This window comes from Ochotona princeps, chromosome 7 (assembly GCF_030435755.1).
Source record: "Ochotona princeps isolate mOchPri1 chromosome 7, mOchPri1.hap1, whole genome shotgun sequence".
In the NCBI taxonomy this organism is placed as follows: Eukaryota; Metazoa; Chordata; class Mammalia; order Lagomorpha; family Ochotonidae; genus Ochotona; species Ochotona princeps.
Genome location: NC_080838.1, coordinates 57186742 through 57213412, shown reverse-complemented (window position 1 = coordinate 57213412; position 26671 = coordinate 57186742). Strand labels below are relative to the sequence as shown.

At 43.8% G+C, this 26671-nt stretch overlaps 1 protein-coding gene across 2 annotated transcripts in view; it reads right to left on the bottom strand.

The window, feature by feature from the left end:
* Positions 1–26671, bottom strand: part of ABCG2 (ATP binding cassette subfamily G member 2 (Junior blood group)) — a 60782-nt gene that overhangs the window by 8073 nt on the left and 26038 nt on the right. For both annotated transcript variants that reach the window (XM_058667055.1, XM_058667056.1), the window contains exons 3-10: positions 17666–17725; positions 16830–16944; positions 16145–16297; positions 13700–13857; positions 7985–8136; positions 7656–7760; positions 5452–5702; positions 919–1001 (exon numbers count right to left, since the gene is read on the bottom strand). In XM_058667055.1, the coding sequence (XP_058523038.1) occupies positions 919–1001; positions 5452–5702; positions 7656–7760; positions 7985–8136; positions 13700–13857; positions 16145–16297; positions 16830–16944; positions 17666–17725 (1077 nt within the window). The remainder of the gene's footprint in view (positions 1–918; positions 1002–5451; positions 5703–7655; positions 7761–7984; positions 8137–13699; positions 13858–16144; positions 16298–16829; positions 16945–17665; positions 17726–26671) is intronic.

The following is a 26671-nucleotide window of genomic DNA, read 5'->3' as shown; positions in this document are numbered from 1 at the left end:
GAAGACACAGATACAATTCCAAGTTCCTGGCTTTGGCCTAGCAAAGCCCCAGCCATCATAGCCATTTGGGGAGTGAACTAGCTGATGGAAGATCTCTGTGTGTGTGTGTGTCATTCTGTATGTCAAATAAGTAAATCTTTTAAGAAAATTGAAAAGAACAGAAAATAGTATGTAGGATGGAAGTTCCTCTAGCACTTCCTAGAGTACCTCCATGTTCCAGCAAGTCTAATTCTAGATATTCACCCAAACAACTAAAATCAGGAATTCAAACAGTTATGGATATACTCATAGCAGCATTATTCACAAAGCCAAAAGGTGGAAAGAACACAAATGTACATCAACAACTGAATAGGTAGAGAGTCTGTGATTTGCACATGAAGGAGTGTTACCCAGCTCTGAAAAAGACACTCTGACACACTTAGATAAACTCTGGAGACATTATATCAAGGGAATTAAGCCAGTCATCATGGGATTCCGCATATGTGTGTGGCTCCTCGAGTTGTCAAACTCAGAGACACATAGTAGGACACTGGTTGTTAGAGGTGGAGAGAGGTACATATGGTAACTGTTGTGTGATAGGTATGGGATTTCCACTTTGAAAGATGAAAGAAATTCCTGGAAGTAAGTGGCAATGGTGGTTGCATGAAAAGATAAATGTATTTATTGGCTCTGAACTGTACATTTAGAGCTAGCTGAAAGTGTCAAATTCAGGTTCAGGTACTGTATATTTCATCACTCATGTATATTTCATCACACATGTGTGTGTGGCAAAAGCAAAATCCAGTGACTCACCTTACTCTCATTTTTTTAAAGTGACATCTATCTGCACTTCTCTTCAATTCAAATTCTTAATGCACTTTCATAAGCTTACACAAAATAACGGCATATTCGAAAAATCCAGGATCCAAACTGACTTACCTGTTCTGGATTCCAGCATCATCATTGGGTAGCCGAAAGTAAATGGCGCCTATAATCAATGCCAGTAATATTGTGATAATTACCTTTTCAAAAAGAAAAATGAAAAGAAAAAGTTTCAGTTAAAGGTAAAAATGTACATGAATCATTCATTGTTCTAGCATATATACAGCTACATACTCATATCCCTGCAACAAGTCAAACTCTGTGAGTGATGTGGGCCTTAGTCCTTAGCAGGATGTAACACAGGGAACATGAAACTTCTCCCTAATTAAATGCATTGTCTGTGGTTTGGGGAACATACAGGACAACAAAGCAGAGAAGCAAAGACCCCTCCCAAGGTTCCACTTTTAGGGGCTGAAATATAGTCCAGGGTACCATGACCCAAACTGAACTCTCAACCTTTCGGCTGGGGAACAGCCTGTTTTATAATTCTGGAAGCTCAGGGGAAAACAGGATGTTCTTATTCTTAACACTGAAAATAAATACAAGTTTCCAAACACACAATCCTCAAACTCTAACAATGCCATTCAACATCACAGGGAAGTAGGCGTGTGCTGAAGTCTGCCTATGCAAGCTGGGAGTTGGGGGATGACGGGCCCCCCCCTGGAGAAGTGCACAGTCATCATCACTGCAGCACCAACAAGCTTTCTCCAGGGACACACAGGACTTTCCGTGGCCACTCCCTGGCACTCTGCTCCACTGACCTCAGTCCACGAGACCAACAGTCCATGCTACACACCAAGGCTGCCAAATCTTGGGCATCCTGACCCACCTTCACCTGCCCAAGCTGTGTTAACAGTTTTAAGGAGACTGAACAAACACGACTTCTGCTTTTAGGATTAAGAGTCTTTCAAGGCCACTTTCATATATAGTATAATCAATCAGGGACATGGTTGGTGTGCAGCAAATCCAACTGAAGAAACAAAGAGCACTGTGGCTTGGGAACTGTGAGGATCAGTCTGAAAAAACAATTTAAATGCTTTCCTTATGGAGACGCCCTTAAAAACTCATTTGCTATTAAGACAGATATCTAGAACTCCATTGCCTGCCAAACTTTCATTATCTTCAGAATACACTCCTTTTCAATAGTTTAAGCTTACCAAATAAACACCGATGACCCTATCAACATGCAGGCATACCCAGGTATGCAAGAGTCTTTACTGTCACACAGTACAACCTTGTATTTTATTATTTGAAAGGCAAAGAAACAGGGAAAGAGAGCTATCAGCCATTCACTCATTGTTGACTCCCCTAAATGGTCACAATAGCCAGGGTTGGTCCAAGCCAAAGCTCAGAACCTAGAACGTGAAGCCCATCTCTTACAATGCCAGCAACCCAAGTATTTGAGCCATCGCTTGCTGCCTTCCAGGGTGCCCATCAGCAGGATGCTGGAATGGAGAGCAGAGCTGTGTCATGAACCCAGGCACTGCAATATAGACTATGATCATCCTAAATGACATCTAAAGAACAATGTGTAAGATTACCCAGCCTTTTCAAACTTGTCACTCGCATAACTTTGCTTCTTTTGCACTCAAAACTGGATATCTTAGACTAACACTGTGAATATTATCATTGGGAAGTTTTCTGTAACAGTTTTAAAATTCTAAAAGTATTGTTAAACTCAGTTTTCAAATAGACTGGCAAAAACGATGTCATAATTGTGTCACATATATAAAATGTGTGCCTGTGTTATTCTTTCTTACATGAAGAAAAATAAACAGGCAAACTAACAATTGCACAATGGGGCAGATGACCCCTCCATGACCTCCGTGCATCTGCTCTCTGGCTTCTGTTGGTTTTGAAATTTTTTTTACAGATTTTGTACAGTTCCAGGAAAACAACCATACTTCCCTCACTCCCTCTGGCTTGCTATTTTAAAAAGAAGGTACACATGTTTACATGTATTTAGCCAACATTTCTGAAGGTATGTTCTGAGGATGTTTCTGACTGTCACTTAAAAAATAATGATGATCCATAGTCAAATATCTAATATGCTCCAAGAAACAATGTGTCTGCAAGAGATTAATGTTGATGGGTTCCATGGATTTGATCAGGAAACCCTCCAAGTGTGAAGTAAACATTAATTCTTTTTATACAAGGGCAGGCAATTGGTACAGTGGTCAAAATGCTACTTTGGCCACCTGAATCCCATAACAGCATCCCAGAGGTCAAGTCCAGCTCTCTTTCCCCAAACTAGCTTCCTACTAATTCCCATCCTAGGAGGCATAAGGTTCAAGTACTTGGGTCCCTGGCACCTACACAGGGAACCCAGATTCAGTTCCAGACTCCTAGGGTCCAGCCCTAACTGCTGCATTTGGGACCAGCAGATGGAATATATTTGTTTCTCTCTCTCTGTCTCTCTGCCTTTCAAATAAAATTCAACATTTTATAATTAATTTTTAAAAAATCTTCTTATACAGATACTCCACCATTCCAAGATCTTCCTCAAAACAACCTTTAGTTGGAGGCCAAGTCTAAACCATGTAAATAAATAATCCCAAAGAGAATACAGCTATAAACAATACACACAATGCTTAACAGCAGGGAGCCACTGAACATTTCGACAATACCATGTTCAAAAACTTAGGAGAAGTGAAAAGCCTACAAGCTTAGAAACAATCAGCCTTAAGTCAAGTAGGGCTTGCCTCCACGAGCTGAGGATGGTGTTCATCTTTTTTAATGGAGTTGGGGAGTAAGTCATGAATTCTATTCCTCACAACACAAAATTTAGATGAATTTCAGTGTTTGAGAATAAGGTTGTAATGGAACACAGCATATTTATTCATTTAAGTATCAGGTCTGTTGTTTACAGGCTAATGTGGCAGTGTTGACTATCGGACACCACACTGCCCATGAAACTGAAAACATTTACCTGTCCCATTTCTCAGCTAACACTACAATATTTACATATCTGAACAAGAGCTGTCCCAGCCCTGGCTGCCTCAAGCATTAGGGGAGTGAACTAGTGGACACATGACCCCTAGCTCTAGCTCTGGTACTCTGCTTTTCAAATAAATATATACGCCATTTTAAGAGGAGAGCAAGTTTCCTTCCATGTAAGAAAACTGTAATGCCTAAATCGCTAAAGAATTGACCCATTCCATCATCTCACTGTTGATCAATGGAGTAACACAGATGGATCTCACTCAACAGACTTACTTCCAACTGACATAAACACAAATCCCAAAGAAGAAGACAGGCTTTGAATGATAAAAGTGCTACATTCTGACAAAAATGCCAAATCATGTGCCAGAAACACCTGAGGCAATGAGTCAACTGACTCAAATAAGAACACAGGCTACCAGGTCTAAGGAGACAATACTTAAACATGAAAATCCGAAAATTAATGGTTCACATTAAAGAAGTCAGTACTGTTTCCTTAGAGCCTACAACATGGCACTCAACAAAAGACTTAGTGACCAATCATATGAATAACCCAAAACACACAAGTAAACTGATTTTCTTACAAGTAGCACACTCAGAGCCTGGGAGTACTAGAGTGTTGAGACAAAATGAAGGACAGGAGTAAAACCACAAAGGCTAACACTTAACAAGAACCATGGAACCAAAAGAAAGAAAGAACACTATCTCACTGCAATCACCAGAAAGTTCATCTGACCAAGAACAGCCTGTTTCTGTGTCACTTAAGTTTGCTTCCCACTTGGTGAAGATTAGAATCCCTAACGCAGAGTCGGGGGGAGTCAGCTACAAGGAAGAGCGGTTTATACACAGGCTCATCCCCCAGCCAGTGGACAGCCCATCCCACCTGCAAGTGCATTCAGTGAGCCAGCAAAACTTTAGCTCCACAAAAGCAGATGTTGGTTGTTGCCCATTTTGTTCACCACTTGTAGCAGTCACCCAAATTTAACACATGACCTGAATGGACTTGATGGATAATCCAGGGAATGAAAGTGGAGAGCTACTAGAAAACCCAAATGTGGCCTGCAGTTCTTTACATTTGAGTGGCAGGGGATTTCTGCTAAGATAGTCCATTAGAGCTTGTCTAAGAAACCAAAATACTAAATTAGAGAGTTCAAGGAACCATTAAAAAAAAACACTTCCCAGACCTGGCATTGTGGCCTACTGGGTGAAACTACTGCCTGAGATGTTGGCATCCCATCTTGGTAGTGCTTCAAGTCCCATTTCTGATCCAGATTCCTACTAACGTGCCTTGGAAAAGCAGCAGCAGATGGCCCACGCGACTGACCTTGTCATCTTTACAGAAGAACCAGATAAAGCTCCTGGCTTCTGGATATTTGGGAAATGAATCAGCAGATAGAAGATGTCCCTCTATTTCTCTGTAATTCTGACTTTCTAATATATAATTAATCTTTTTAAAAAAAAGAATTTGCCATAAATAACTTAAGTGTTTTCCTTGTTCTATGGACCGTTCCTATTTCCCAAAGGGTACACGAATAACAAACAAAAGTACGGGTAGAACATACACATGGTCTGAAGTAGATAATTATCAAGAACAAGCTCTCCCCATGTGAGCATCTCACACAGCACTACTGGAAGAGCCTATCCAGTTACCTGGGCTATGGAGGCCTGGGGATTACCCAGCAGATTTTTGAACGAACGCCGAGCAATCCATCTGAGCTGATGACAGAATGAGGTGACATAAGCGATGTCTGTGAAGGCGATGTTCTTCTTCTTTTTCCGAGTGCATGAGAATTGATCTAATTCCGCTTTTGTTTGTCTGTAGAAGGAGGAGTTGGTGTAAAACTCGGCTAACGTATCTATGAGTGGCCTCTCTCTCTTGGAAGGCTCTTCAGTCTTCTTGGCTTTAGAATAAAAGTAAACAAAGACAGGAATCATAATTAACAAAATAACAACTGATTAAGCTCATTTCCCTCTGGACCCTATCCTGGATTCTCACAATATTCGAATTCTAAAGCTTGCGTAGAAAACATTTCTGGCTCTGTCATTGTTTTACATGTTAGTGAAACACAAATTACTTCACCTAATGCCACAATCTTTTGCATATAGTCAACTTAACTTACTCCAAATTTTGGAACTGCATTCTTTTAAAACAGATGGTTTACCATACAGAGATACAATTCTTGGTCTAATTGTTTAAAATTCACTTTCACTTATCTGAAAGGCAGAGAGAGGGAGCAAGATCTCCCATCTGCTTGTTTTCTACTCAACAGCCAGGACTGAGCTAAGCAGCAGCTGAGAGTCCAGAACTTGATACAAGATTACCACTTGGGCAGCAGGGCCCTAGCCACAGGAACCATCACCTGCTGCCTTCCAGGGTGTGCATAACCAAGAAGCTGGAATTGCAAGCAGAGCTGGGAGTTGAGCACACATGCTCCCATAAGGGTTGAGGTATCTCATGAAGCTTGTTAACCCCAATGCCAAAAGCCTGTCCCAGAGATGTAATTCTTAATATAAATATCTAATCCTCCCTGTCTACTATGTGCAAATCCATCAAGTGCTAAATTTCTTTTTTACACACCATGTAACAGTGAGGATTCTTAACTGCCTCTCCCCTTAGAACTGACCTCATATTAATGCTCGTGTAATAATTAAACCCGTAGCTGGCACTGTGGCGTGGTAAACTAAGCCTCAGCTTGCAGCATCAGCATCCCATTTGGGCTCCAGCTGTGTGCTGGCTGTTCCATTTCTGATCCTGCTCCTGCTTATGACCTAGGAAAGCAGCAGAGAACAGTCCAAGCTCTTGGGCACCTGCATCCACGTGGAAGACCCAGAGGAAATTTGTGATTCCTAGCTACAGAATGGCCCAGCTGTGATGGCTATAGCCATTTGTGGAGTGAATCATCAGATGGGAGATCTCTCCCTCTCAGTCTCTCCTCTCTGAAACTCTGCCTTTCAAACAAACAAATATAAGAATGTGGCAGTACATTTGGTGCTGTAGCAGAAGAAATAGAACTAACTGGGCAACGACCCCAAACAAATGATGACAGCAAAAAATTTCAATGAATGGACCCAATGGACATTGGGAGGGTGACATCATCCTCAGATCAGTGAAACTGGCAGCATTTCAGCACTATCCAAACCACCTGGACAGAACCCTCGGAATATGTACACATTGAGACTCTGGGCTGATATGAGGTGGCAGTTCCTCACCCCTGGGTGCTGGGATGTATGCAAAGTCAGGAGTGGTTTCACGCTTTGCTTCTCCCCTTCCCCCAGGAACAAGAAGAAACAGCAAATTTGGAAGCAATGAATTCACCCAATTTTCCCTAAATCTCAAGCATTCCCACCCTGATCAGTCATGTAATCATTTAAAAAATAAAATTTATTAAAAAAACAAACAAAAATAAGTCTTTAAAAAAATTAAATCAAAAACGTAAGTTAACATAAGTTAACTTGCATGTGAACTGGCATCAGGATATGTCATTAACATAAACTGACAAGTCCACATTTTAATCTTTTTTTCTTGAGAGGGAGCAAGAGAGAGCAGGCTCCCATCCACCAGTCTACTTCTCAAATGATCACAAGAACCAGAGCTGGAACAGATCCAGAAATCCAATCCAGGTCTCCCACCTGGTGGGAAGGACCCAGTGACATGTGCCATCCCTGATGCCTCCCAGCATCCGCATTCATGGGACACTGGGATTGGAGGCTGGAGGCAGACAGCAAACCCAGCCCTAGTAACCAGTAGGCTAATGCTGGTTCCTCCAGGCTGCATATTAGTGATATTCATATTAGCATATTCACTGCTTTCAAGTTCAGTCAATTCAAAGTAAAAATCTGTTCACTTCACTTACCTTCCCAGCCCTCTTCCTCTCTATTTAACACCACAGCAGTGGAGTCTCCATTAATCACATCCAAGAAGAAGTCAGCAGGATTGTTATAGGGCTCACAGTGGTAACCTACAGAAGAAGGCAATCCCAGAACATAAAGATGATCTTGGAAAAGAGGCAACCTCAGCAACAAAGAATGAGTCTAGCGAGCACAAATTGACCAAAGATGGCCAGGAGCGCTGGACCTCACGCTCCATCTACCCTAGTCCAAACAGTGCTCCTTGCAACCCTTCTCATTCTCCTTCAGGATTGTGGGAATGCAGGAGCTTCCCACATGGCAATATCAATCATACCAGCAGATGAGAAGTACTCCAAGGCCTCCTGAGCTGGTCCATGGAACATCAGCTTTCCTGAGGCCAATAAGGTGAGGCTATCAAACAACTTGAAGATGGAATACCGAGGCTGATGGATAGAGAAGATGATGGTGCGCCCCTGCTTAGACATCCTAAGTGAAAAAAAGAGAACAAGTCCTTCAATAGCTGAACCTTGCACTCAGTGGTAACATCATTTAGTCCTGCCTTGAGAACATTTGACTAGTTCCCTTTGAATCTTCCCTAACTTCTCATACACACCTGATGGGTGGGAAGCCTAAATTCAATGTTATTATTCAGAAAACTGAAGGGGGGAGTAAAGCTTCTTTTTAAAGATTTACTTATTTAAAAATCAGACTTGGAGAGAAAAAGGAAGGGAGGGAGAGAAGGAGAAAGAAAGGAAAAGAGAGAGAGAGACCATCTGCTGGCTCACTGCCCAGATGGCCCCAAGTGCCAGGACTGGAGCAGGCCAAAGCTAGGAGCCAAGAGCTTCTTCTAGGTCTCCCACGTGGGTAGGAGGAGTCCAAACACCCACGCTACTATCCATTGCTTTTCCTAGGTCATTAATAAGAAGCTTGATAGAAGTGGAGCAGCTATGACTCAAACTGTTGCCCATATGGAATGCCGGTGTTGTAGGTGGCAGTTCTCCCCGCTATGCCCATCATCGGCCCCACAGATCAGGTTTACAGGGTCAAACAACAGGACAAGGAGTCCCAGTTAGTGAGACATAAGACTAGGTCCACTTCAGTGTAAGAAGCAGTGCTGAGCTACTTTTTCAACACAGTTGTCACTCATAAGAGACAAAGGCCAAATCACTGTTTAAAAGTATTACAGTGTTTTATGGAAGACTCTCTTCAATAACAGCAGTCTGAATTATCTACCATAGGCTATCAGGGTGCCCACACAAATCCTGCCTCCAAGAGGATCAGCCCAGGATACCAAGCATTTCAACTCAATGTGGACTACAATGTGGACTATGCCAGGTCAACAAGCAGAGGACTTAGGACCCAGACTGAGGATGGTGTCGGTAGAGTAACCAGAGGCCTGGCAGGAGTGAGCAGAGAAGAAAAAAATGCACTAAAGGTGGAGGAACAAGGGAGCACAGTGAGAAACAGAAAGGTCGATTCAGCCTACTGGCGGAAGCTCAGTGTGGCAGAGCCAGGGGCATGCGTGTGCATGGGTGTGCACATCTATATGTGAGTAGGAGTGTCTTGTGTACGTTTGTGTCTATGTGTGCATGTTGGGGAATGGTTGGCCATATGGGTACGGGTGCATCTATTGTGCATATAGAATCGTGTGTTATGAGTATATTTCTGTATGAATATGTGTATGTGTATTTGTGTTGGTGTACGGGGTATGTTCGTGTTGAGTGAAGAAGTCAATCAAAAATATTGCAACAAAAAGTCCACAATGAAAGCCTTCATCCAAACACAGGCAGCGGCTGCGGAAAGACAGAACTCCAGCCAGGGGAACTGCGGGACAGCCCTGCTACCCAAACTGTGTCCTCAGGACCAACAGCATGTGTCCAGCAGCAACTGTTAGCATCTCCGACCTCAGGCCTAGAGAAACAGAAGCTGTTTTATTTTTTTTAACTTTATGATACAGTTCCAGACACAATGAAGAACCATGTTTTAACAAGTCCCAGGCACTCCTGACAGTAGGAGCGCACCAGAGGCTAAGGGCTGAACCAGAGCCCTGCAGCATTTTTTTTGGTTGGTTTGTTTTTGTCTGCTTGTTTGTTTTTGTTTTTTTGGATGGGTGTGTGCTGAGCCCCTAACACACAGAGGCTAGGTGCAGTGGTCCGGATCAACTCTCCCCTAACAGTCACCACCATCACAGACAACAAAGACAGCATGTACATATTATCCACATAAACCTGAACTGCAGACCCACTGTTCTGCATCCTCAATGGTGTGTGCAACTGACATGCAACTATAAGAAGCGAGCACAAGGAGGGGAAGTCACAGGAAGACTGCATATCGAGCAGGGCAGAAGGAACAGTGTCAGACAGAATTCTCACTCACTGGTTCATTCCTCTAAATGCTAGCTACAGCCAAGGCTGAGCCAAGATAAAGCCAGGAGCCAGGAACTCCAGCCAGGTCTCCCACGAGAGTGTGAGCAGCAGGGACCCAACTACTTTAGCCCACACTGTCGCCTTCCAGGATGTGCATGAAAAGGAAGCTGCCATCAGGAGCAGACCCAAAATTTAAACTTAGTCTCTCAGAATACGAGATGTGGGCATCTTCAATCACAAAGTGAACACCCATCCCTCTGGCCGCTTTAAAATTGACACAAGAGCTTGCAAAAGTAGCGACAGAGGTTACAATGAACAATGAAGTGAGCTGCCTATGCAAGTGGGTAAATATATTGAGATGACGGTAACCAAGTTTCCCATTGACTGAGAAGTCACTGACACACATGGAAAGGGCAAAGGCTGAAAATAACACTCAAGTGTTAGACCAAAATTAGAAACATTGAGTTTGTGAGCTTTTTACTGTATATGTGCCAACAGACTTAGCAATAATTATGGATGTTATGTTTGCATATCTTTCTATTCACAAATATGGGTACAAACATATGACACTTATATTCAATATGTATTTCAAAATAAAATATAAAAATATAGTTTACACACACACACAAACACATCTATTTCCTAAGTCTGTCTGGTCAAAGGATCTGAAAGCAGGGACACGTCAGTTTTAAGGAACCCACCCAGCCTCCTTATCTGGGAATCCTGGAAGAAATAGTGGACACAAGACAAGTGCCAGACGAGCCTGGGCCATAACACACTGATTACAAAGTAAAGAAAGTCTTCAAGAATAACTAGGAACATGTAAAAAGGACACAATAGCCACACTGAAGGGACTTCCACCAGCCAAATTAGTGTTAATGTGACCATCAACCTGGTTAGGAATGTAAGGGTTAGAATTGCTTGAATTACACAGAAACCTGAGCCGATAAGCAGGGAGGGAGAGAAATCTACCCCACAACTCTGACCATGTTGGGTGACCGTCACAGCAGCAGTGGACACAGGCAAGTGTTAGAGTGTGTGCTAAAAGCCAACAGGCAAAGATTTCATTTAGAATAGAATCAGGATGTAACAGCCAATTATCTCCCCACAAAACAGTCACCAGTTACAAAGTGGATCAAGTCCTCAGGTTCCTGCCACCCATGTGGGAGACTTGGATGGAGTTCCTGACTCCTGCTTCAATCCCATCCAGGAGGAGTCACTATGGGCACTGGAGGAGTGGAGGTAGAGACTCATTCATTTTCTCTCAAATAAATTTTTTAAAAAAGTTTAAAAGAAGAAATAAAAAAAGTATAAAAGATTTGGTTCTGGTAGGGTTCCCAGGGCACAAAGGCAAGACAGGAGTGGGAGGACAGTGGCCAGACCGGATAGAAGCAAAGCTGGCAGGGCTCCCTCGTGGTCACGAGGTGTGTGGGTGGTGAGTCCTTGATCTTTGGCAGCTACACAGTGGAACATTCAGGGGGCGACAAGGCCATGATGTTAGGAAAAATGACGTGAAGGAAGTTACAGGAGCATATGTAGTCACATGACCAGAAGGGAATAAAGAGACGAGATTTTCCTTGAACTATTAACAGTCTTTCCACAAAACTGAAATTATTTATTAATTGTAGGAACTGGTGCTCTGATACTTCAGGTTAGGCAGTGCCAGTATCCCATATGAATGCCACTTTCAGTCCTGGCTGCTCTACTTTTGTTCCAGCTTCCTGCTAGTGTGCTGGGAGAGCAGCAGAGGATGAGCCAAGGCTTTCGGCTCCTGCACCCACCTGGGAGACCTAGATGAAGCCTGGCTTCAGCCTGGCCCTGTCCCAGCTGGTACAGCCATTTGGGAAGTGAACTAGCAATTAGAAGAGCTCTCCCTCTCTCTTTCTGGCTCCGGTTTTCATATAAACTAATACATACATATCTATATCTGTATCTATATCTATATATCTATATATCTATCTATATCTATATCTATATCTATAGATATAGATAGATATATAGATATAGATAGATATATACACACACATATATATTAGTTTAAAGAAAATGTCCAAAACTTATGAAATTTCTTTTGTTGACATGTCCCTCCCACACTCTTCTTCTTCGAAAAAAGAAATGCCACTTTTTTTAAACTTCATTTACTTTTTCAGGTCCAAAATTTTTTTTGAGATCCTTTTTTAGGAGAGAAACAGAGCCTTCTCCCCACTGGTTCACTCCCAGATGGCCACAACAGCTGGAGATGAGCCAGGGCCGAGCCAAGAGCCAAGAGATCCATCTGGGTCTCGCACATGGGTGGCAGGAGCCCAAGCACTTGAGCCATCTTCTACTGCCTTTCCAGACACATGAGCAGGTTAACCAGGACTTGAACAAGTGCAAACTGTGCCACACCACCCACTACAGGCTCCAAATCACAGGATTCTTTCTCTCAACAACCACACCCCTCATCTAATCATGAGCTAATCCTTCTGGTTCCATCTTTGAGCAGATCCAGGATCCACCCACCTGTCTCCACTTCACCACTACCATTCTCCTGACTGGTCCTGTTATATTCAATGGCACCGTTTTGTCTCTGCAGCTGTCACTCCCCATCATTGATTCAGCAAAAAAAATCACACAGTTCTCACAGTGGTTCTGAGGCCTCTACAATCTATCACCATCTCAAATCCATTTCACATCACCCTGCTCCAACTGTGAGGGGTTGAAGGTTTTCCTCCCCAGAACTGCAGTTAAGGGGCTGGTGGTGTGGCATAGTGGTTGAAGCCTCCATCTGCAATGCCAGCATCTCATACGAGTGGCTGTTTGTGTCCCAGCTACTCTGCTTCTGATCCCTGCTAATGGCCTGGAAAATACAGAAGAAGATGGCCCATGTGTTTTCATCCCTGCCACCCAAGTAGAAGACATGGATGAAGCAAGTTTCTTGGCTCCTGGTTTAGACCTGGCCTAGCAATGGCCATGATGGCCATTTGGAGAATAACCAGTGGATGAAAAATCTCTCTTTTTTTTTCTTTCTCTCCCTATCTTGATAATTCTTTCAAATAAAATAAAATAAGCCTTAAAATATTATGTCAAACTCCTAACCTCTACTATTTCAGAATGTGACTATATTTGGAGACAGTACAGAGAATTACAGTATGATAAGGTCATTGGACAGGTTCTCATTTATTGTGATAGGTGTCTTTTTAAGAACAGACCAGATCACAGAAACACAAATGAAAGAGGCAATGGCAACACAAGAAGACAGCCATGCTCGAAAAAAGGAGAGCCTCAGCTAACACTATCCTGCCAACTCCTTGAGCTCAGACTTCTGGTCTCCAAAGCTGGAGAAAAGTTAACTTCTGAGTCCAGAGTTCTGGTGTAACAGGTAAAGCCACCACCCACAACACTGGCATCTTATAGGGGACCAGTTCAAGGTCCAGCTGCTCCACTTCCCATCCAGCTACCACTAATGCTCCTGGGAGAGCAGCAGAAGACGGCCCTTGTGTTCAGAACCATGCATTAGCATGGAAGATCTGGATGCAATTCCAGGTTCCTGGCTTTGGCCTGCCAGCTCTGCTATGGCCATTTGGGGAGTGAACCAAAAGACATGGAAGAGCTCTCTCTGTTTCTCTCTTTCACACTACCTCTCAAATGAATAAAATAAATTTTACCACTAAAAAAAAGAGCAATGTTCTCACAGCATTTACCTTTTCAGGAGCAAGAGGACAGCATTTGCTGTGCTCGAGTCTAAGCCCGTGGTGGGCTCATCCAGGAACAAGATGGAAGGATCCGTAATGAGCTCCATTCCTATGCTGGTCCTTTTCCTTTCCCCTCCAGATACACCACGGATAAACTGAGTTCCGACCTAAAACACAAATTCATTGCAACCATCAACCAAAACCACCACAGTCACCATCACGGGGACCTCCTAAGGCTGCCACCCCTTCAGAGGTGCTTTATTGCACTGTTCTCAATCAACAGAATCAGAAAACCATGACACCTGAGATAAGCAGGTATCTCTTCTATGCACATCAAAGCCTGGGTCAGGGCTGCTGATGAAGTCCACCTTCGACAGTCTGCAATGTTCCTTACAAGTTCACTCGATTAAAACCAGGAAGGTAGAATGCTAACATGGGGTACTAACAGTGGAACTGCAGTCTACAAGAAGAGACAGGGATAGGAGAGGGGAAAGAGGAAAGCCACCAGAAGAACACATTAGTCTTCTAACAGTCACTCCTGCCTCCAGCAGTTGCCAAATGGACAAAGCAGAAGAGAGTAGATCAGCAGCCAGGAGAGCCCATTCTCTATGCCAAGGCTTCCCAGCTGACCCTGTCCATGCTCTTCCTCCCTGGTTCACTACTTCAGCAAATCCAGAAGGCAGGATAGCCTACAGGGCAATGGGTTCCAGGGTTTCAGCCAGATGATGTCACTACGGGGTGAAGGGCACAGGAAGGTTTTGGAGAGGCGGGAAGCAAAAAATAATGTTCATATTAAGAGTCTCCAAAGACAGGAAGAGCCATCTGGTGTCACAGTTAAGACACCACTTAGGAAGTCCACATCCCATAGCAGAACGGCTGGTTCAAGGCCTGGCTCCTCTGCATTACAGGAAGCAACAGGTGGACAGTTTAAGTACTTGGGTCCTTGCAACCTATGTAAGAGACCTGGACTGACTCTCAGACTCCTGACTTGGGGCTGGCCTAGCCCTAAGCATTACAGGCATTCAGGGGGTGAATCAGAGGGTAGAAGTTCCTTTCTCTCTGTCTCCCCTCCTTCCAAATAAAATTCAAATGAATAAATCAGAAAACAAAAACAAGTCAGACATGGTGGCATCTCTTGGCTATTCTTCTAGATACAACCCAGCAAAACAGATGGCCAGTGTCAGAGGAAGCAGTGGCCAGCCAAGCATCCGGTGCTTCACTGTTGTTAAACACGGAGACTCACAGGGATTAGACGACAGTCACATCCCTCCAAAAAGCTCACGTCTCTTGTTCTCCATACTCCCTTTCCCAACTCAAATCAAATGGGATTATTTTAATGGAGCAGGTACTTAGTCTAGCAGTAAGGATGCCCACATCCCACATCAAACTGCCTGCCTGGGTGAGATTCCCTACCTCTGGTTCCTGATGCCATCTTTCTAAGGCAGGCCCTGGTATGCACAGGTGATGGTTCCAGTAACTTAGCTTCCTGCCACCCACGTGGGAGAATTTGACTGAATTACTGGCTTAAGCCCACCCAACATTAGTGAATGGAAACTACTTTTCTATTTCTTTCTGTTTTTATCTGCCTGTTTATCCATCTATCTATTGATCTATCATCTACCAACCAATATATTAATCTATCAGTAACAATACCTGTCTGCTCTCAAATTTTAAAAAAGCAAAATCAATTAAAAATCTTATTTTCACCCAGTTTCAAATGAATTTTCAGTAACAATTCCATACCTATTAATCAACTATATAGGTTACAGATTCAACTTGTTTTCTCTTCTTAATCCTGCAAAACTCACTTCAAAATCTTGCCCATAACTATGAGTCTTGGATCTAAAAGACAATTCAGTATTTAACAGTTCCTAAAATACACATTATAAGAAGAAAGCAAACGAAGGAGGGGATAACTGGGAAAAGAAAACACCAAGAGTGAGGGAAAAAAATAAAATAACTTGGATGTTAATGCAGATGAGATGTAAATCCTGATTTGACCGCATTTAATTTTGGAAGCCAAAAACAGCCACATTAAAACATTTAGAGCAAGCATCCCAAGACACCTGCCATGGATCAATTCCAGAAGGATATTTTCAAAAAGCCATGGAACTAAGTCCCCAGAGGAAGGAGGGGAGAGAACAGCTGGAGGCAGGGAGAGGAAAACAGAGGGAGGAAAGTAATGCAAAGCTCCCAGCAGCCCGACTTCTCCACAGAAGGCAGATGGCACCCACCACAGGCCATGTGCAGAAACCCTTCGCATACTGGGCCATGCCCAACTTTCATATATTTCTGTCTGGGTCATGCCCACCTCCCCAATACGGAACTAGCCACTGTTGACCACACATATTACAAGAACCCCTAAATCAGAGTCTTGTTGTCACACAGAGGGAGATCCAACATGCTGGCTACAATAAGTAATGCTTCACATTACCTTGCAATTCTTCACATTACCTTAGAATCTGCCACTTTTTCCAGACCTAACTCTCGAATGACCTTGTTGATCCGTTCATTCTTCTCATGATTCGGCATGGTCATTGGAAGCCGAAGCGCTGCCGAGAACTGTAAGTTTTCTCTCACTGTCAAAGTGCCCATCACAACATCATCCTTATGGGAAAATGGCATTTGAAAGAGACATGTTGAGTCTTTTCTGAGATCAGCACCCTTTGCTAATGTGACTAACCCACTAAATTAACAGCCTGAAGTTCAAGTCCTTTTCCTTTCCCAAAATGATTGATAATGGCATAGACAGCGACAGAGCCTGAGGAAATTGCTTCTATGCCTGACCATGGGTTAGCACCATGACTGCAAGACACATCTCCAGGCTGTCCTGTGTAAGGCACTGACAGAAGTTCTTCCTAACCTGGAGGAAGAGGAAGGGTGAAGGGAAGGGCCAAAGAGGACAACTGTGTTACCCTGCAGGAAGTGCCTGATGACTAGCACTGACATCACTGCCCTGCCAAGGGTCACACATCCCAGGATCTCTTCATGGAATACCCTCTTCCAGCTTACGGAAGATTACGAAAAGCTGGTGTATCCAAAGCTGTTTCCCTGAGCACGCTTACAATTTACTGGATGCATACTTAACTGGCAGCCAAGATGCTTGTCCATAGAGAAATGCAAAACCAGGAATACTTACTTGCACCACATAACCTGAATTACACTTGAAATTGGCAGGCTGAGGCGTTCCGTTTATCAAAACATCTCCAGTCAATCCATGGGGATCTTTTCTGGCGGCCAAGACATCTAACAACCTATTAAAATGATACAGTTGTTAGAGGACTTTTCCTCTACAAAACAGGTCACATCCCAAACCCTGAATCTAAATTCTGCTCAAGTTAGAAAAAGCTACTGTGATTCACTGCCACTTCCTGTTGCTACTACAGAGTTAAAAGTTATACATAGTGTTTCAACTGCACAGAAGTTGTTGGCACCTCCAACCCCTAAACTGTTCAGTCAACTCTACTCATATATTTAAACTATCAGCTTCCTTTTTCCATGATATGTTGAAATAATGCCCTAAAACACAAAAATCAAGATACCACCAACTGATCCGACACAGAACTCCCCAACAGCCACCCCTACTCCCACCCAGCTGTCTGGCCTTGGTGGTCCCTACAAAGGTAATACATTCCTTTATCTGAGGTGCATGCCTTCAGTCATGCCTTCTGCTCCATCTTCCTACTCTTCATAGTACCCCTCCTCACCCCCTGGTCTTTCTCTCCCATCTTAAAAGCTCCTAATATGGTCAACCACTCTACACCAATCAACTTATCATGTCCCATTAGTAAGGTTGTTTTAGCAAGACTTCTTCCATTCTTTGGGACAGAACCATATGTGTGGTGTCCACAGCAGCTCAAACCTGACTGAGCATGTCCAGAAAATGCTCAATCAACCCCTCCTTCTGCGAAAATGAGTTCAGAAAGCACACTCCATGTGTACAGTGGACAGTTGTTAGTACTCCGTTATACTCACGAAGATTTGCCTCCACCTGTGGGTCCCAGGATGGCATTGAGGCCAGGTTTCATGATCCCACTGTAAACAAAAGAAAACACTAATTTACTCTTCCACTTTCCGCTGTATTCTGTGAATTTAGTGTCAGGACTGAATACATTCAATGGCAGATGAGATCACAGGGAAAAAAGCACAACCAACTCTTAAAGAAAAATAAATGTTGTCTAATAGAAGTCTAGTACAAAAAATTTGTCAGTCACAGCAAGAAAATTGGCTCTGGTCTCTCCAAATACCTTTCAGTTATTCTATGAAAAAGTAACACTCTTATGAGGCCTCTCTGTTGCACTTATCCCTCCTGATACACAATCAAGGACATCATAATTTCTGAGCAATGCGTCACGATCAAGATCAGGTCACCTCACTGGTGGCTTAGTTAAGTTCTGTAACTAATTTATCACTGATGTATAGAATACTGGTAGCAGTGCTAGCACTACTAAAGTCTAATAATCATTTAAAAAGAGTACATGTTAAATAGAAACCCAAAGGTGAGAACAAAGCATTTCAGAGAACAAAAGAAAATATCAAGAGTACTTAATTCTCAACTAAAAGGGGTGGGGGAGAAAAGGTCTTAGTCCAATGAAAAAAGCAAAACATGCATCCTCAAAATATATCCTTTTCTTTCTTGCTAAGCTGTGTCAGATACAGGTAGGTAATAAAAATGGAATAAATCTTTAAAAAAAAATAAAAAAAAACTGGTAGGCATCATTTCATTAGAGGACAGTGAATCCACTAGCGGAGTCTGAAGATGGTGACTATTTGGATAGAGTACCAAGCACAAAACTCTACAGTAGTGTTGACTGTGCTCGGACTCCAGAAGGCAGCAAACAGACTACATTTTATCTGAAAGGCAGCAGGCAGACTGGTTAAGAAGAAAGAACTGGCCAACAGAGATGGATGGACATCACCACTGCATGTGCCCGGCACGATGACATGAAGGTTCACTTGGTCCTCTTGACACTGTTGTCCTTGCCCAGTCTTTCTACAGAACTGTTATGTCAGACAAATGTGCTGCAGAGGGAGAAGAGGGTGTATCCCCAGTGGAAGGTCAAAGTTGAAGGCTCCCTCATTTCCAGAGATTACCAGAGGTCAATCCTAAGATTACACAACTGTCACGAACAGTAAAGTTCACACGAAACCACACCACAGTGAAACCAACATTTATTGCCTCTTGAATTGTCACCATTATACAATGATTGGTGTGTGCTAAGGTGAAGCGTGCCCTCTGCTTCGCTCATTAATGGAGGTGCCTCACGTTGAAACACGCAAATGCCAACAGGAGGTCAGTAAACAGGAACAGGCTGGGATGCATACAAATCTTACTCCTTCGGTGACCTTCCCCTGCAATTCTGTAGCATAAAGGCCAGCCAAAGACTGTGCAAACTGTCAAGGTGCGTTTAGCTACAGCTCTTGATAATACTTCTTTACTGATAGCTGCCTAGTTAGTAACTGCTTCTTCAATGATTGGAATTAGGTCTGTTATTCAATAATTTTCGTTGCCAGGAAATCCTTCCAGGTTTGGAAGACCAAAAAAACCTGAATGATTCACTGGAAACTAAGCATGAATGTTCTAAGAGAAAAATTCTACAGCTCCTCCAGTCTGGTTGATTTGGTGTTAAAGGCGTACGTAACAGGAAAACAATAATGGACAGTGGCAAGGGCAAGAGCTCCAATTGGAGCTGTGACTATTTCAGCTCCATTCACTGAACACAATCTCTGTCTAACATGGATTTGAGACACTCTTGTAGGATACTAGATAGAGCAGACTGCTAAACAAGCCAATATAACAAACCCTAAGGTCCTAGCTTCTGTGGATCTGACAAAGGCTGCACACTATGGCTGGTCACCTGCTCCGGGTACATGAACAGTGGTATGGGGACAGAATCATGCTCACTGACTTATGTATAGCTGCATTCATGCTTGAGGACAGGGTGAGTACACAGAGGCATGGCCCATAAAGCTATAAATATGCATTCTCTGACCCTGGACAGGAGAGGTTCACTGACCCATCTCCAGTTCTTACTTCGTTGGGCTCCCCACCTTGATTTGTGAGCATACAAAACCCATCCTACGATGGTACTGTTTTATAGCACTGTTTGTGATGGTTCTCTCTCATTACACCATAAAACATGCAGGCCAGCAGCAAGAACACAGCCATGTTGGCACTTCCCCTCCAGACTCTAGCCTCATATGGAACACTGAATATGTGAAACAGAACTTAGCCAAAAGGTTCCTGTTGCACTTACTACACTTCAATGTACAGCAGACAATCCTGTGGTCTCACTTTGTCCCACTGCATGGAGCGCAGTCACGTACACACATACACACATGGGAGAGAGAAGACAAAGTGAGGAAGAGACACAGCTCACATGCCATTCATGCACGCATCTTTTCTCCATCACCATACCCTAACCCTGCAGTTTACAGTCAGGATTTACACTGGGTCTTTTAATTCCTTTCTCACAATGGAAGAGGTGTTCTAGTTTGCCCACTCATCCATTCACCATTAAAGTCTCTAAGGACCCAGGACATGTCTGAGTCTCTTGCATAATGTGCAAGGTGAAACAACTAGCAGGCCAAGTGTGGTACCAACATCCCATGTAGGCACTGGTTTGAAACCCAGCTGCTCCACTTCTGATCCAGCTCCCTGCTAATCTGCTTGGGAAAGCAGCAAAAGATGGCCCAAATCCTTAGGCCCCTGCACGCAGAGGAGGCTCCTGGTGCCTGGGTCCCAGCTTTTAATTGGCCCACCTCCACCGCAACCATTTGGGGAGTGAAGCAGTGGATGGAAGATCTCTTTGTCTATCTCTGTTCTCCCTTTCAAATAAAAGTGAATAAAAAATTTTAACGGCTATTCTGACTACAAAGAAAACTGTTTGCATTTATGAGCTCATGCTCCAATTATATGCCAGTCATTTCTTTCTTATGTCTTTGAAAGGCCAAAAGAGACAGGTCCTTCTTGCCTTGCTTCACTCCCCAAATGGCTATAATAGCTGGGGTTGGGCAAGGCTGAAACCAGGAGGCATTCAGATATCCTACACAGGTGGTGGGTTCCCAGATACTTGGGCCATCATCCACTGCTTTCCCAAGAACATTAGCAGGAAGCTGGATCAGACATGGAACTGACACTCTGATTTGGGATAATGGTATCAAGGCAGTGGCTTAACCCACTGTGCCATAATGCTGGCCATGTGTCAGTGATTTCTATTACCTTCCCCTTCTCCTCTGTTTCTTAGGGGAAGAAGATGGACAATCTGGGGAGAGGTGTGTAACTGCCAGAATGTAGCAATGCCAGCTACAAAGAGATTGGGGGAAGAAGGGAGACAGAAGGTGGACAGAAGGTGGAGACAGGGCTTCTGTTAGGGAATAACAGGACTGACTGCCTGGGGCTAGCCATGGACAATGTGCTGAGCAGCGAAGTACAATGCTGGCATCTCCGCCACCTTGGGTCCCAGCCAAACCGCTTCCAACCCAGCTCCCTGATAGCACTCATGGGAAAGTAAAGGAACTGAGAGCCTAAGTGCTTGGGCCTCTGCCACCTGTGTGGGAGACAAGGATGAAGTTCCTGTCTCCTGGCTTCCAGAGAGCCCAGCCCTGGCTATGGTAGTTATCTAGGGACTAAATGAGCAGATGAGAGTTAGAAGACCTAAGACACCGCCCCCTCCTTCTCACACATAGCCCCCAACTCTTCTCTCTGTCTCTCGCTCTGATTGTATGTGTCACTCTTCCTTTAAAATAAATAAATAAATAAATCTGCAGATTTACAAACTGAAGGAAAGAGAGAAAGATCTTCCACCTGCTGCGACATTCTCCAAATGGCTGCAACAGTCACTACTGAGCCAATCCGAAGCCAGGAGCCTCTTCCAGGTCTCCCATGCTGGTACAGAATCACAAGGACTTGGGCTATCCTCCACTGCTATCCCAGGCCATAAGCAGGGAGCTGGATCAAACGTAGAGCAGCTGGGACATATACCAGTGCCCATATAAGATGCTGGCAACTGAAGGTTAGCCTGCTGAGCCATGGCACAGATGCCAATAAATAAAACTTTTAGAAACCTGCCTGGTGGGGGTGGTACCACAGCTTAGCAAACTAATTACCCTAAGTATTGGCATCCCATATGGGCACCTGTTCATGTCTCAGCTGCTTCAGTTCTGATCCAGCTCCATATAGCACAGGACTGTGCAAGTCCTTAGGCCCTTGCACCTAAGAATTCCGGGAGCAAGCCCCTGATTCCTGACTTCAGCTCTAGCCATTACAGCCATTTGCGGAGTTCAACAGAGGATGGGAGATCTCTGTCTCTTCTTCTTTCTATAAACCTGCCTTTCAAATAAAGATAAAAAATATTTCAAAAAGAAAAAAAACTGGGCAAATCATTAAGTATACTAGCAGTGACAGCCAGATCTTTCACTTTAAAAAAAAAATCATTATTATTTGAAAGGCAGAGAGATGGGAAGGAAACAAGTTTTTAATGCACAGGTTCACTACCCAAATGCCCATGATAGGCAAGGCTGGGCCAGCCTGAAGCCAGTGGCCCACATGGTCGGCAGGAACCCAAGTACTTAGGCCACTGTCTTGGCCTCTTAGGGTCTGCAACAGCAGGAAGCTGGATCTGAAGCAGAGGCAGGACTCAAACCCAGGCAAATGGGATGCGAGTGTCCCAAGCAGCCTCTGGTCTGCCAAGCGTCTGCCTAGCTTTTCACTTTTTGCAAAGGTTTAACAAACATAGATACATGGAAGGAATCCTGAAGCCTCAGAGTGCAACCAGAGCTTATTGACACGAAGTCATGGATTCTATCTACACACAGACAGCTGCAAAAGGACACAGATGGGAGTCTCCCTGGGACCTGCAGGACCCATTCCTCACCATTATTGCTGGAATTGTGTATACCTAAGCTCAGATCCCTGGCTTAAAAAAGAAAAAAAAAAGTTATAAATGGGGATGTAGATGCTATAGCATACCAGATTAAACTACTGCCTGGAATACCCACATCTCATATCAGAGCACCTGGTGTGAGTCCCAGTTGATCCGTGTCCCACCCAGCTTCCTGGGAGATAGCAATGATGAAGCAAGGCCTTGGGCCCCTTTACCCATGTGGGAGACCCTGATGGAGTTCTGGGCTCCTTCCTGGCTTTGGCTGGCCCAGTCCTAGTTGCTGCAGGCAGTGAATGGAAGATCTCTCCCTGCCTCACTTTCTCTGTCACTCTGTGTAAGTGTGTGCGGTCACATGTTATGTTTATATGTACACACAAATGTTCTAGATCTGCCCATTGAAAAGGCCGAGAAACCACAACTCCACCAATAGCAATGAACTTTCTAACATACCAAGATCTGGGTTAATAAAAACAGGTTAAGCATCCATACTCTGAAAATCTGAAACCAAAAATGTCCAAAATCCAAACTTTTCTGAGCATCAATTTGATGCTATGATTTTTTAAATTCTACACCTTTAAATTAACAGCTCAAAACACAAGCATATTAAAAATATCGCACAAATTCATCCTCCAGCTATGCATATAAGGTGTTTATGAAACATCAGTGAAATCTGTGCTTTGGGTCCCAAGCTCAAAATATATCTCACTATGTACAAACAAATATTCCAAAATCTAAAACACTCCCAACCCAAGGCATTTCAGACAAGAAACATTCAACCTACATCGCCCTTTGTGAAAATAAACACCAGCTGATTCCAGAACTAAGGCAGGGCAAATACACCGAGTCAAAGAATGTGGAGATGTGTCCAAAGAATGGAGGCGGAAACATACCTTCAAAGTTCTCCTTCTGGCCAAATCAAGAATGCAGCATTATGAACAGAAATGACACAACTGCACATCTACTGACTGCTATTAACAAAATACAAATCTAGACATTTGCACTGATATAAATGTCACAAGCGAAATAATGCAGAATGTAAACTAAGAGACAATAAAAACAGAAAATCACCCTTATCAATGATCATAATGGTGTCTAATTCAGGCAGCAGTCCTCAATGGTGGCTGAAGATGATAAAGTGGATCTATTTATTTTTATAAGCATTTTTTGGTCACATACTTGAAAGGCACAGTGACAGAGAAGGAAGGACATACACACAGAAAGAGAGATCTTTAGTACATTGATTTGTTCCCCAGATGTCTGTAACAGCCTGAGCCGGGGCAGGCTGAAGCCAGGAGTGAGATCTTGATCCAAACTACACACATGGGGAGTGGGGACAGGAACCCAAGTACCTGGGTCATCATCATCATCATCTGCCTTCCCAAACACATTAGCAGGGAGCTGGATCAGAAGCAGAGTAGCTGGAATTGGAACCAGGCATCCACTAACAGATACGGTGTCCCAGGCAGTGGCTTAGACTGCTGCACTCCAACACCTGCTTCAGGGGGAGCTGAGATCCACTGAGCAGGCAGATGCTGGAACAATGCCTGAGCATCTCCCCTCCTAACACTAACCAAGGACAAAGGGGGAAATGGGGACATTGTGAAGAAGCACGCCAGACACCAACATCACTGGGGGATGGAATTTTAATATCACTCAGAGTAGGATGGGACAGGAAAATAGAAGGCTAGATGAAGATTTATAGATATGGTGGTCATTCAACTGCAGAAGGGTCGGTCACAGTGACTGTTGATCCCTTGAAAACTGATACTCCCAGACTACTAAGTGACCTCATAGAAGAAGGTTCTGATTTCTGGAAGGTGTCAGGGACCATGCAGCACCACACGGTCAGCCTGCTAGCAAAGGGTCCAGGCAGAACACCAAAGACAATGGGTAACAAGACAAGGGGAGAGCCCAGACATGGGAATCTGGGTGAAGGGTGCTATGTGCTTCTATGATGGCAGTCTGAAAGACTTTTCTGCAATAGCATCCAACTAGGAGGAAACCCTTCCTTGGAGGACCAGAACAAAACACACGTTCTAAACAATAATTTGAAAAGGAAGTTGAATCATAAATGAGAGGCTTAAGGGCAGCGGATACCAATCCAGAAATCCTACAGTGTTTAGAGGGAATGGCACAGAATCACAGTCTCATGTACCTTGAAAACAAAGCAATGAATAGAAAGCTCTTCATAGCAGGACTCGTATCACTGCATCACGTGTATTTATCTTACTGGATTTTTATAGCTTTTCATAAAAAAATACTCAATTTAAAAAAGACTTATTTATTGGAAAGGCAGAATCACAGAGAGAGAGAGAGAATAGGTTCACTCCCCAGATGAAAGCAGTGACAGCAGCTAGGCCAAGCCAGAGCCAAAGGCCAGGAGCTTCTTTCTAGTCACACTATCTGTGTTCAGTCATCCAAGCACTTGGACCACCCTCCGCTGCTTTCCCAAGCACATTAGCAGGGAACTGGATTGTAAGTGGAGCAGCAAGTACCTGAACCAGCACCCATATGAGATGCTAGCATTACAGATGTCAGCTTAACCCATAACATCACAACACTAGCTCTCAAAAAACCTTCAAAAAGGACTCTGGTCGGTTTTCTTTCTTTCTTTTTTTTTTTTTTTTTTTTTAACTCTAGATGGTGATGGCGCTGTCAAACACAAGTCAAAAATAAGACAAGTGAGGGGTAATTCTTTGCCATAGCATCTAAGTTATCATTTGGGAAATCCACAGTCATTGTTGGACAACAAGAGTTCAAGTGCTGGCTGTGTTTCTTTCAATTCCAGCTTCCTGCTAATGTGCACCAAGGGAAGTAGCAGGTGACAGCTCAGGCACCTGGAACTCTGCCACAAATGGGAGACCCAAGGTGAGCTTCCAGGCTCATACCTGGTACAGAACAGGTCATTATCAGCACCTGAGGAGTGAACCAGTGGGTGGACTGAAGAGCTCTCCACCTGCCTCTGTCTCTGATAGAAAAATGAGGGCAACCCCTTGCTCTACTTCAGAAACTAAGCTGAAGCCAGCAGATAGGATCATAACAGACTGAAAAAGAACAACCTCTTTCCTGGGTACCTAAGTCAGATATATCGGTAAGAAAGATGATCAGTCATCGTGTCCTTACAATTGCAAAAAGCTGGAAGATTTGCAAGATTTGATGGCTTGCGTGAGCCTATGAGAAGAACTTGTCCTATGCTGAAATGCATTTTTAAAAATGACCCTGTGAAGCCTGGAGCAAAAGAGTTGGCTAGTGTATCAACTTACTAATTTACTAACTTCAAAAGACAAAGAAAGAGCCCAGCATGATAGCCTAGTTGTTAAAGTCCTCTCCTTGCATGCACTGGGATCCCATATGGGCACCGTTCCTAATCCCAGTGGCCCTGCTTCCATCCAGCTCCCTGCTTGTGGCCTGGGAAAGCAGTTGAGGACGTCCCAAAGCCTTGGGACCTGCACCCTTGTAGGAGACCCGGAAGAGGCTCTGGGCTCCTGACTTCAGATCGGCACAGCTCCGGCAATTGTGGCCACTTGGGGAGTGAATCAACATAAGGAAGATCTTCCTCTGTCTTTCCTCCTCTCTGTATATCTGACTTTCCAATAAAATAAGAATAAAAATAAGATAAATCCTCAAAAAAAAAAAACCCACAAATGTATCCTGTCTCCACGTGTATCTTACATCTTGTCAACTTGTACATACCCAAATCAAGATACCTTCCTCCTCTTTGGGCACAAAATCCATTTCTTGGTTAGCCCATTTCAGAAAAAGCTTGTCCAGAAGTCAGCTCACCTAGACATCCAGCAGAAGATAAAGTGTTGCACCCAATCCCACATTTCTCCCTTGGCTCTCCCATGCAACAACCCACGATAGTGGGTGTTACTTACTGGAAAAAGTTCTAATGCAGCACACTGCTGGCCTCAACCTAAGCACTTCTCAGATCTCCAATGTTTCTCTCTCACCTGCACCTCCAAATAGTATGACCCATCTTGTCCTGTCTTCGCCCTCTGAACGGAGTACCTGGATTCAAATCCCAGCTCTGCTGCTTCTGATTCCAGCTCCCTGCTAATCCACACCCTGGCAGATTAACAGTGATAACTCCATG